Source organism: Marmota marmota, unplaced genomic scaffold (genome assembly GCF_001458135.2).
Source record: "Marmota marmota marmota unplaced genomic scaffold, marMar, whole genome shotgun sequence".
Classification (NCBI taxonomy): Eukaryota; Metazoa; Chordata; class Mammalia; order Rodentia; family Sciuridae; genus Marmota; species Marmota marmota.
In genome coordinates this window covers 80,660,301-80,671,268 of record NW_026000026.1, presented here as the reverse complement: position 1 = coordinate 80,671,268, position 10,968 = coordinate 80,660,301, and the positions used below count along the sequence as shown (strand labels likewise).

Genomic DNA, 10,968 nt, shown 5'->3' with positions numbered 1-10,968 from the left:
CCCCCCCGCTTCCCTTCCCACAGCCGCCTCCGTTTCCTGTTGTGCTTGTGGAGCTGTGGGAGTTCTCTGGGTTCTGGCTTCCCCCCTCCTTCTCCTCCAGGCCTTTCATCACACTTTCCCAAATATTTGTCCTGGCAGATAAGAGCCTGGTATTGGAACTGTCACTCAGAGGACGGGTTGTCAGAGATGGCGGGTCCCTGGATACTATCCAGCTCAACCTCCCCACCCCCAAGGTCATGCAGGGAAACTAAGGCCCAGAGAGGCGTAGGACCCAGCCAAGGCCACGCGAGGGTCAGAAAAAAAGGGATAGGGCCTGTGGTCATGAGTGCCCTCTCAGACTTGGGACAGGTGGCTTTTGACTTCAGCCCCATGGACATGGAGAGCTCAGGCGAGGGTGTACTCTGTAGGAACCAGAGGGGCCCTGGCACCGCCTCTGCCCACTCTGGGTCCTGACTCCTGTTTCATTCTACAGGACATCATGCAGCTTCCAGGTGTGACGCCAGCTCTGGTCCTCAGAGGTAAGTAGGCTGGGGCAGGGGCAGGGGTCCCAGAAAGGCCCTACCTTGGGAGGCTGTGTGCTAGCATAAGGACACGAGTCCAGAAAAACTGCAGTGCTCTTGAGCTGGATTTCCTACATTTCCTGAGGTCTGTGTGGATGCCTCCTCAGCCACCCACCCGCAGCTCCGAGACCTTCAGTGAACCCCTTCTGTCCAAAATGATCGCATCAGATTCTTTCCTTAGCCCTCCATACACCCCTCACCCTTTAGCAGTCACCCTGGCTTCCCATTTCTCCTCAGTCTGGCTGGATATGTGCCTTCAGCTCTCCAGGGGTGCGTCCGGTGACTGTTAGAGGGACTGGCTGCCTGACTGCCCACCTATCTGGGCCCCCTCTGGATTTTCATCCCCAGGAAGCATGGGAGTGTGGCTTACAAAATCCTTCCCTAGAAGATGTCATGGGGCAAGGGTGGGGGTGGGAGAACCAATTGCTGGACACAGGCACACCCCCCCATCCCAGCCCTTTGCAGCCCCCAACTTCACTCTAATTTACCTGAGTACCTCCTGCTCACCTTCTTCCAAGCAGGGCCACCTCTGGGCTTCATGGGAACCTAGGTAGCTGAGGGCAGCAGGGGGAAGAGGCCCAGAAAGTGACCTGGGAAGCAATGCAGGAACTGGAGGCCTGGGAATTGCTTCCCAAGGATTTCCTGACTCCTTCCCTGCCCGCTGCCTGAATGTAGTACTGCTGGAGAACTCAGAGGCTGGGTTTAAAGGGACTGAGACAAAGGCCAGGAGTACCTGGGGGCCTAGCGTTGGGTGAGCAGGCTCTAGAACCATGGGCAGAGGGTTCCAGTCTGTGTTGGAAATGGAGATGTGTTCTTCATGGACTTGGGGGCTGTGCACACATGCCCCTGGGCAGCCCAAGGGGGCTTGCTGAGGCCCCTGTGCCTTGACATCTGATGTCTTCTCTCCAGGCCGGTTGCTGTTGCTGCCCATGCTATTGCTGCTAGGTCCACAGACCTCCCAGGGCCTGACCATCATGCCCCCAGGGCCAGAGCTTGTACTTAATCTCTCCAGTACCTTTGTTCTGACCTGCCTGGGTTCAGCTCCAGTGGTGTGGGAACGGCTGTCTCAGGTGCCTCAGCAGAAAGTGTCCAGGACCCAGGAGGGCACCTTCTCCAGCATGCTAACCCTGGCCAATGTCACTGGAGGTGATACAGGAGAGTACTTTTGTACCTACAACAGCTCCCTTGGGCGGGAGCCCAGTGAGCGGAAGCGGCTCTACATCTTTGTGCCAGGTAAGGGTTCCCACCTGCATGGCCACTCACTTACTGAAGGTATCAGGGGAAGTTCAAGAGATTGCTTGATTGGCACCATGAAATGCAGCCATTCTAGAAATGCAGCCGAATCATGAACTCTAGTTCAGCAGGGTGTTCATTTCCACACATTGGTCTGAATATCAGTCTGCTCCTTGCCAGCCAACCCCATTACTGCCTCCCAAGAACTCTGTATTCTTAGCTGGTTGCTGTCTGTTCCCCCTTGGCCCCCATGTCTCATCTTCCCTGTTCTCCAAGCTCCAGGTACCAGCCATACTTCAACTTGTGGGTTGTCTGCTTTCTTACCCTGGTACTGTCAATGTCAAATGTTAGAGCTGGAATGGCCTCTGAGCATCTGTCTCTTATGCCTACTATGTTTTTGCTGCTGTAAAATAGTACCTGAGATTGGGTAATTTATAATGAACATAAATGTACTGGCTAACAATTTTGGAAGCTGGGAAATTCAATATTAAGGGAATCAGCATCTGGCAAGGACTTCTTTTATATAATCTCATCAAAAAATGCAGAAGGGCAAGAGAGAGCCAGAGGGCACTGAACTTGCCCCCCTACCTTTTATTTGGTATGAGGGATTGAACCCAGGGATGCTTAACCATTGAGACACATTCCCAGCCCTTTTTATTTTTTTATTTTGAGACAGGGTCTCGCCAAGTTGCTGAGGGTCTTGCTAAATTATTGAGATTGGCCTCGAACTTTCAATCCACCTGCCTCACCTCCCAAGTCACTGGATTACAGGCATGTGCCACCATGGCTGGCAAACTTACCCTTTTTTAGTGGCATCAACCTCAACCATGTAGCCCTCTTGGGGTTAAAATGGCAATGGAATTTCAATGAATTTTGGAGCAGACCAACATTTAAACCATAGTGCCATCCTTCTCCTGTATTGGGGAAACTGAGGGCCAAAGAGTGGAAGAGATTTACTCAAAGTCATACAGCAATTCATGGGATCGCCAGACACCCAGGTCCCCTGACCCTCACTCATTCTTGGCTCCACTCCTTGTAGATCCCACCATGGGCTTCCTCCCTATGGAGCCGGAGGACCTATTCATCTTTCTCACGGAAATAACTGAGACCACAATTCCATGCCGAGTGACAGACCCCCAGCTAGTGGTGACACTGCATGAGAAGAAAGAGGACATCCCGCTGCCTATCCCTTATGACCACCAACGAGGCTTCTCTGGTACCTTTGAGGACAAGACCTACATCTGCCGAACCACCATTGGGGAGAGGGAAGTGGATTCCGATGCCTATTACGTCTACAGCCTCCAGGGTGAGTCCCCTTTTTGGCTTGATTGTCAGCAGAGGCAAGTATAACCCTTCACAGAGGAATAGCCGTTTACAGTTTGCAAAGTATATAACTATTTTTCATTTGTTTTCACTATAACCTTTGAAGGGAGGTAGTGTTTCTCCTATTTTACAGATGAAGAAACTGAGGCTCCTATTGAGGATGCAGTTTTCCCACAGTCAGGGGACACATCAGTGGCACGCTGGGCTGTGTAATCAGATGGGCAAAGGCACAGGCTTTGGAGCCAACTGAGTTGAAATCCAAGCTCAGCCACTTCCCATCTGAATGACTTTGCACAAGGCCCATAATCCCTTTGAACCTGCTTCTTCCTTCGTAAAAGAGGGTGATAATTACTGCCCACATTATGGGATTATTGTGAAAGTTAAATAAAACAAAAAATAGAAGTTACAGGGCACAATAGGAGTGTTCAGTAAATTTCTCCTCTACTTAGATCACCAGAGGATACTTTAATTTCTAGACTGTTACCCCTTCTAGAGTGTAAGCGCCACAAGGACAAAGGTTTTGTCTGTTGTATTCATTGTTGTAGCCCCAGTGCCTAAAATAAATATTTGGCATATAGTAGGCATTCAATAAATATTTTTTTGAATGGATGAATTTTCCATCAGTCAATGCTTCACTCTGTATACCCCTACCCCATGCCCAAGTTGAAGTACTGGTGGCTGGTGTGATTTCCCCAGCCCTAAGCCCCCCTCTTTCCTCCAGTTTCCTCCATCAATGTCTCAGTGAATGCAGTGCAGACTGTGGTTCGCCAGGGTGAGAACATTACCATCATGTGCATTGTGACGGGGAATGAGGTGGTCAATTTTGAGTGGACCTACCCCCGCATGGAGGTAATGCTGGGCCTCGGTTGGGGGAGGGACCAGGCAAGGATGGATAGCTCAGCCTGCAGACTGACTTCTCATGGACCCCTGCTTATTTAGAGAACCTGCCCCACTTGTTCCTGCAGAGTGGGCGCCTCGTAGAGCCAGTGACAGATTTCCTCTTTGATGTGCCCTCCCACATTCGCTCCATCCTGCACATCCCCAATGCTGAGCTGGATGACTCAGGGACCTACATCTGCAATGTGTCAGAGAGTGTGAATGACCATCGAGATGAAAAGGCCATCAATGTCACTGTGGTCGGTGGGTGCCTTGGAATCAGTTCCTAACCCCTGTCTGAACTGGACTCAGAGCCTGGCACAGCCCTAGGGTACAATCAACCATTTTCCAGTTCAGCACTAGACTCTGTGCCAGTCAAAGCCCCAATTCTGGGGTTAAATCCAAACCAAAGTGCAGTGTCAGCTTGATTCAACCCTAATCTAAAAGTAGACTTTCTGCTTAGCCAGAACCCTAGCCTCAATCTGATCTCTAATCCCAAACGCATCACAGGCCTGGGCAGGCCCATCTGCAAATTCAACCTTGGCCCTGGTTTGAGACTCCAATGTACCTCAGTTACAAAACCAAACCGAACAAGAGAACTACAACTGCAGTCTCAACCTCAAAACTGGCTCCAACACTAATATCAGAGCCAAATTCGTCCCCAGCCCCAACTTCAACCCTAGTCCTTCATTGAATGACTTCCTAAAGCCTGAAGCCTCTGCCCCAGAAGTCTAGGTTCCTTTACAGTTCAGCTGATGCCCCGCCTCCAGGAGCTCCGCCCCTGGGACGTGCAACCCCATTGGTGCCTGGGAATAGCCCCGCCCCCAGGGTCGGCCCCTGACAGCTGTACCTTGCAGAGAGCGGCTACGTGCGGCTTCTGGGAGACCTAGGCGCTATACAAATTGCTGAGCTGCACAGGAGTCGGACACTACAAGTGGTGTTCGAAGCCTACCCGCCACCTACTGTGCTGTGGTTCAAGGACAACCGCACCCTGGGCGATTCCAGCGCCGGCGAGATCGCCCTGTCCACGCGCAATGTGTCTGAGACCCGGTGAGCAGCTGCTACCCACTCCATTTTTTGAAGTTTTGCAGCTACCAAGCAGCCCACAGACCCACGACAAACCTAGGTCCACCTTTCCGGAGAGTCTCCTGCATGCCAGGATTGGTGCCAGACACTGGGATACTGCAGGGACCTGGGCAGAATTTCAGCATACCCAGGGTCTCTGAGTCAGCGGGGGAAACAGAAACAGGATTACCGGGAAGACAGTGCCAGGAGGGCCACTCACTGCCACCTGTGATGTCCCCGAGGCTGGAGATTAACAGAGAAACGATAAATTAGAATAAAACATGTTAGGTCCCTCCTGTGGAGGGGGAGGAATCATGCACCCCCCCCGACCCCCCCAACCTCCCAATCCTTCTGTCCCCTTCTTGGTTTAGTGGAACTGCTTATAACTGGGGACTCAGGAGACTAGGTTTGAGTCCTGGCTCTCACTGTGTGATCTTGGCAAGTCCCTCTCCTCCCTGGGCTTTGTTTTCCCTGTCTGTATAAAGAAGGTGGGAGGTGGGGGAGTTCTTCCAGCTCTGACAGTGAGTGGGTTTCCTGGCCTGTATGATTTCCTAGGTATGTATCGGAACTGACACTGGTGCGAGTGAAGGTGGCAGAGGCTGGCTACTATACCATGCGGGCCTTCCATGAGGATGCTGAGGCCCAGCTTTCCTTCAAGCTGCAGGTCAATGGTGAGGGCCACCTCAGTCCCCTCTTCCCTTCTTCCCTGTCCCCACTTCCTCTTCCTGTACTGTCCTCCCACCCATAGGAGGGGCTGGAGAGGGATCTGGAACTAAGGAAGCTGTGTCCCTTCTTTGGACCTCATTTTCCCCAACTGTAAAGGGAGGCCATCAGGCTAGACTGGTGTTTTCCAAAACCTTGGGCATTCATGTCCCAATGGCATGATTTTTCCTTCTCATAGTCCATTTATATGATACTTACTAATCCAGTAGATATTTATTAAGCAATTACAATATACTTCTCTATTGGAAGTTCTTAAGGCCTTGCCTTTGGGGGAAGACAAACATGTAACAGAAGGACATGAAATCCCAGCAAATAACACAGATGAGAAGGTAATAGGCGCTATTGGAAAGGGAAAAAAAGAAGGGTAGGGAAGATTGAGAGAGCAGTGCACAGGGGGCTGGTGAGGTACACTTTTAAATGTTGTAATCAGTATTGACCTTATTTGCTTTGGCTGGATTGAGGAAGTGACATTTGTGTGAAGACTTGAAGAAGACGAGGGCATTAGCCAAGTGGATATTTGGGAAGATGGCACCCCTGGCAGTGCAAGGGCCAGAACAATGCCAGAAAGTCCTGTGGCCAGAAGAGGGAGAGAGGAAGAGTGGCAGGGGATGAGGTCAGAGCAGAGATAGGGTAGGGGCGAGGAGAGGGCAGATGTGTAGGTGCCTGTGGGTCTGGTACAACTTTGACTCTTACTGTGACCTAAATGAAAAGTCATTGCAGGGACTTGAGTGTAGGAATGCCATGGGAATGACTTCATGTTTTGTCAATTAGCTTTCTAAAAATAAACATATTTTGAAAGGCAAAATTGAACCTCTCAATTGTAGATGGAAAATCAGCATCACATGTCATAAATATCAGGCAACCACTAAAATCAACTCCAAGAAAACAAGACAAATGTTATTCAATCCAGTTTCATGTATTGGGCTGCCCAGGGCTCTGAGCTTGAGGCCTGTTCTCTCTTTGTTAAAATGAAGGTGAGCAAGTCTCAGAGAGGTGTTAAGGACAGACTAGCCCCCTACTGAGACTTTCCCTTTGAAGTAGCCCAGAGGGAGATCCATCAGCTTCCCCCAAGGGATTCCTGGTATTTAGTGTTCACCTGAGGTCTGCAGCCCTCCCCCTGATGGAGGCTCTGGGCCAGGTCTCCCTGAGGTCTATTTTCACCTCCCACCTTTCTCCTGATCCTGGACCTTCCCCCATGCAGTCCCTGTCCGTGTGCTGGAGCTGAGCGAGAGTCACCCTGCCAACGGGGAGCAGACAGTCCGCTGTCGTGGCCGAGGCATGCCCCAGCCAAATATCACCTGGTCTACCTGCAGAGACCTCAAAAGGTGAGCAGATCCTGGACCTTAGTCTCCTAGGGTACCCCAGCAGGCTAGAAGGACCCAGTGGAACTCACTAGTCTGCCCTTTCCTCTTTCACATTGCTCCAGACTAGAGCCACACCCTAGAAGACCATTCCATCACCTCCTTGGAGATGCTCTGCATGATCTAAATTGTCTCTTTTTTACCTTGACACCTGGGCTATCCTCTGCTCAGTACAGTGGAGGGCTGTGCCCAGAAAGACCTTACCTACCCAGTAGATGTTCTGTTCCTCTGACTAGGGCTCATGGTGGTTCAGTGGCTAGAGGCAGGGTTGAGTTGAGGTTCTGATTCTATCTCAACACACTGTGTTTGTTTGGTGGTCAAAAATGAGGAGTGGATTTTGCAATCCAGGGATCTCAATTCTGGAACGGAGGCGCCACCTACTGATCAGTTTAGAGAATCACTGGAGGAACCCGCTTAGGACCAGGCAGCTGGTCACAGGAACTGGACATGCACTTCTCCACTATGCGGTGCTGTCTGCTTTTGGCCTCAGTCTCCACCTCTGCAGAAAGGTGAGGCTGCAAGTCGATCCTGGTCTCTTTGGATAGGTGTCCACGCGAGCTGCCGCCCACACCGCTGGGGAACAGTTCCGAGGAGGAAAGCCAGTTGGAGACTAATGTGACATACTGGGCGGAGGAGCAGGAATATGAGGTGGTGAGCACGCTGCGCCTGCGCCACGTGGATCAGCCACTGTCGGTGCGCTGCATGCTGCACAACCCACTGGGCCAGGATGTGCAGGAGGTTACCGTGGTGCCGCATTGTGAGTCTCCCCAGCTCACCCCCACCTTGACCCTGCCATACTTGGGGACTGAGCCCATGCCCCCTCAACAGGCCAAGTCAGCATACTCCTAGGTACACGGTAGCTATGTGAAATGCATCAGAATATGTTTCTTTGCACCATACACAATACATAATGGGCACATGTGTACAAACACGAGTGTAGAAACCATGGTTTGAGCAGCACAGTCTGCTTCTACAGAGAGAATGTAAACTGCATGTTGGAAGCCCTGACCATGAGCAGGCCTGATCCCAGGACACAGGTGCAAACTCTCTATGTGTATACTTGTAAACTTTGTGCTGAAGAATGCCTAAGCCCAGATACACGAATAAAGCTAGAGTATATGTCTGTAAGCATGTGTTCAAGCATGCATGAAGCTTGTCTCTGTGTGTAAACCCACAGAATATATGTATATAAGCCATGTACAGCATGCCCAGTTCCCAGGCTTGTGTATAAAACCCCATACATGGGTGCAAAAAATACATGTGCAATTCCTGTGCATATGTGTCAAGTGTCATAGTGCGTGTCTGTAAGCATGTCATTGCAGCACACCTTTCTGGAAAAATGTGTGAGCACAATACCTGAACACATATGCCTGCTGTACAGTGCATATATCTTACAAGGGACACCTACATGCACAAATCTTGCACATGTGAACGGTCCTAGCAGTGCACAGATGTTTTTGCATGTCTAGCTGCCCATTCTTGTGTATGTGTGCCCTTGTATGAATGCACTTCATTCATTCACCTTTCTTCTTCAATAAATAGTTATGAGGACCCAACTTCTTGAGGTCAGAGGATCAGCTTTGATGTCCTCCTAGTGCCTAAGATCAGGGGACAAGATGGTGGGAATAAGCAATCTTAGGATCACCACCCTGGGGAGAAAGCCTGGAGGGCGAAGAGGCCAGCTGTAGGACTGAGGAAATATCCTGGGAAACAGTCCTTTGGGTCAAACCTGAGGGATGACTTTAAGTTAGCCTGGTGAGCAGAGTGTTCTAGTCAGAAGGAGGGGACTGGGCAAGAGCCTCAAGGCAGGGCAGGTTCTAAGAAAGTAAAGGAATTCAGGCTGCCTGGAGCAGGGAGTGCATGTGAATTTTGGGGTATGGGGTGGGGAGAAAAAGAGGAAGGAAGTGGGAAGGAGTGGAGCTATTAGGGTAGGCAGACTCCAGAGCAAGCAGGGGTCTGAGGTGCACATAAGGCTTGGTGCACACTTGTGCGCTGAGGCAGGCTTAGTGGCCTGGTATGTGTGCGTGTCTTTTGAGCACACCAGCCTCCTGTACCTGCCCTGTGAGTGTGGGTGGGTTTTTTAAAATATCCTATCTCATCAACCCTCCTGTGCGCGCACAGACATGTGCCTGAGCAGATGGGCACCTGGGTAGACAGTGTGGACATCCTGACCTGCACATCAGCTCTGAGTGAAGGCAGAAGTACACCTGCAGAGGCAGATGTCACACATACTAACTCCGGGGACTGAGATGGCTGTATGGCAGCTCCTCTTTACTCAGAGGACTCCCTAGAGGATGCATGCTTTTTTCCCAGGCCCTGGATATGTGAGACTGTTGGAGAGAGGGAGCAGAAGAGAGGTGTGGGTCTGTGACCCTGAGGAGGATATGAGGAAGGACTGGGCTCCCTGGGGATGAGAGAAGGGCAGGAAGGGGACAGAGGAGAAGAACCAAATTCCTAAAGGACACTTGGGTAGTCAGTGGGGCAGGACAGGGGAGATGAAGGTCTGGATGGGATGGCCCAGGAGGGAAGAGGCTGAGGTCTTGGGTTAGAGTAGGCACAGGCACCACGGGGCCTTGCTAGCCCTATTAACTGCCATCATTGTCCACTCCTAGATGGGCTCTGGGGTGGAAAAGGGTGGTTGGTTAGGGGGGGGAGCAGGCTCCTTGCTGAGTCTGAATTTATCTGGCCATGGTGGCTCAGCCTGTGACTCCCTCAGTGGCAGGTCATGGTGTCCATTGGCCACTTGGTCAGGCATGGAACTTAGAGTTCTGATCTGCTGTGACAGCCCAACACAGGCATGGCCCTCGGGGGCTCCTGGTCTCATGGGAGAGCCAGGCAATGGACAGGAACCCAGAAAAGGGTTTTCACTCGGCCTAGAGCTGGGGCAGAAATGCAATACTGACTCTGACTGGGCTGAAGACACTAGGGATGGTGACTGAGGGGGTGGAGGTTCATAAGAGAGGTTGAAGATGTGGCCTAGAGCAAGAGGCTGAGGGTCTGACATCATAGGCCATCGAGGACGTGGGGCCTTCTGTCTGGGCACAATGGGTAGGAAAGGATTTTGATGGTGGCAGTGGGAGAGGGGAGAGCAGCTACCCAGTTCCCTCCTTGCTCATGGCCTGCTCTGGTCTCTGTCCCCAGCCCTCCCCTTCAAGGTGGTGGTGATCTCAGCCATCCTGGCCTTGGTGGTTCTCACAATCATCTCCCTCATCATCCTCATCATGCTCTGGCAGAAGGTGAGTCCCATTCTGGCCTAGGGGGTAGGGGTTGGTACCTTGGGTTTGCATGTCTCCACCCCTGCTGCAGGATCTGGCCATAGGTGGGCCCAGCATGGAGCTCAGGGTCTCTGAGCTGCCTCCACCTGCAGCAGCCTGGGCTCGCACGCCTGATCCAAGCTATCCAGGATCCCCTGGTCTTGCTCTGCTCTAACCTCATGTCCTGCTTGTCCCTGTCACCCATGGAGACTCCTATGGATGCATTCATATCCTCTCAACTAGTCTATAATTGCAATGTTATGTCCTGAGATTTAACCACTTTATAATTCCAAAATGTTAAGATTCCCAAATTAGGATTACTGTCCCCCTGGATTCTATCATTCTGAGTTCAATCCTATGAATTTGGCACACTAAATTTCAACATTCAAAAGTTCCATCCTTCTGCGATTCCCTCAGGGATGACTTCATGTGGGGAGGGACCATGTCCAGGCTGCCTTCTCCTCCACACCCACCTGAGGAGCCACAGAGGCTCCAAGAGAGGCAGCTGAGGTTGTTCTGTGAGCCAGGCCCCTGGCTGTCAGCTGCTCCTCAGCCTGTCACAGCCCGATGGCT

The 10,968-nt window shown here is 51.5% G+C and overlaps 1 protein-coding gene across 1 annotated transcript in view; it reads left to right on the top strand.

The window, feature by feature from the left end:
* Window positions 1–10,968, top strand: part of Pdgfrb (platelet derived growth factor receptor beta) — a 21,232-nt gene that overhangs the window by 463 nt on the left and 9,801 nt on the right. Inside the window, exons 2-11 of the mRNA XM_048811880.1 lie at window positions 473–518; window positions 1,470–1,793; window positions 2,833–3,099; window positions 3,838–3,965; window positions 4,082–4,256; window positions 4,850–5,042; window positions 5,613–5,728; window positions 6,982–7,105; window positions 7,687–7,898; window positions 10,283–10,392. Coding sequence (XP_048667837.1) covers window positions 479–518; window positions 1,470–1,793; window positions 2,833–3,099; window positions 3,838–3,965; window positions 4,082–4,256; window positions 4,850–5,042; window positions 5,613–5,728; window positions 6,982–7,105; window positions 7,687–7,898; window positions 10,283–10,392 — 1,689 coding nt within the window. The 5' untranslated portion in view covers window positions 473–478. The remainder of the gene's footprint in view (window positions 1–472; window positions 519–1,469; window positions 1,794–2,832; window positions 3,100–3,837; window positions 3,966–4,081; window positions 4,257–4,849; window positions 5,043–5,612; window positions 5,729–6,981; window positions 7,106–7,686; window positions 7,899–10,282; window positions 10,393–10,968) is intronic.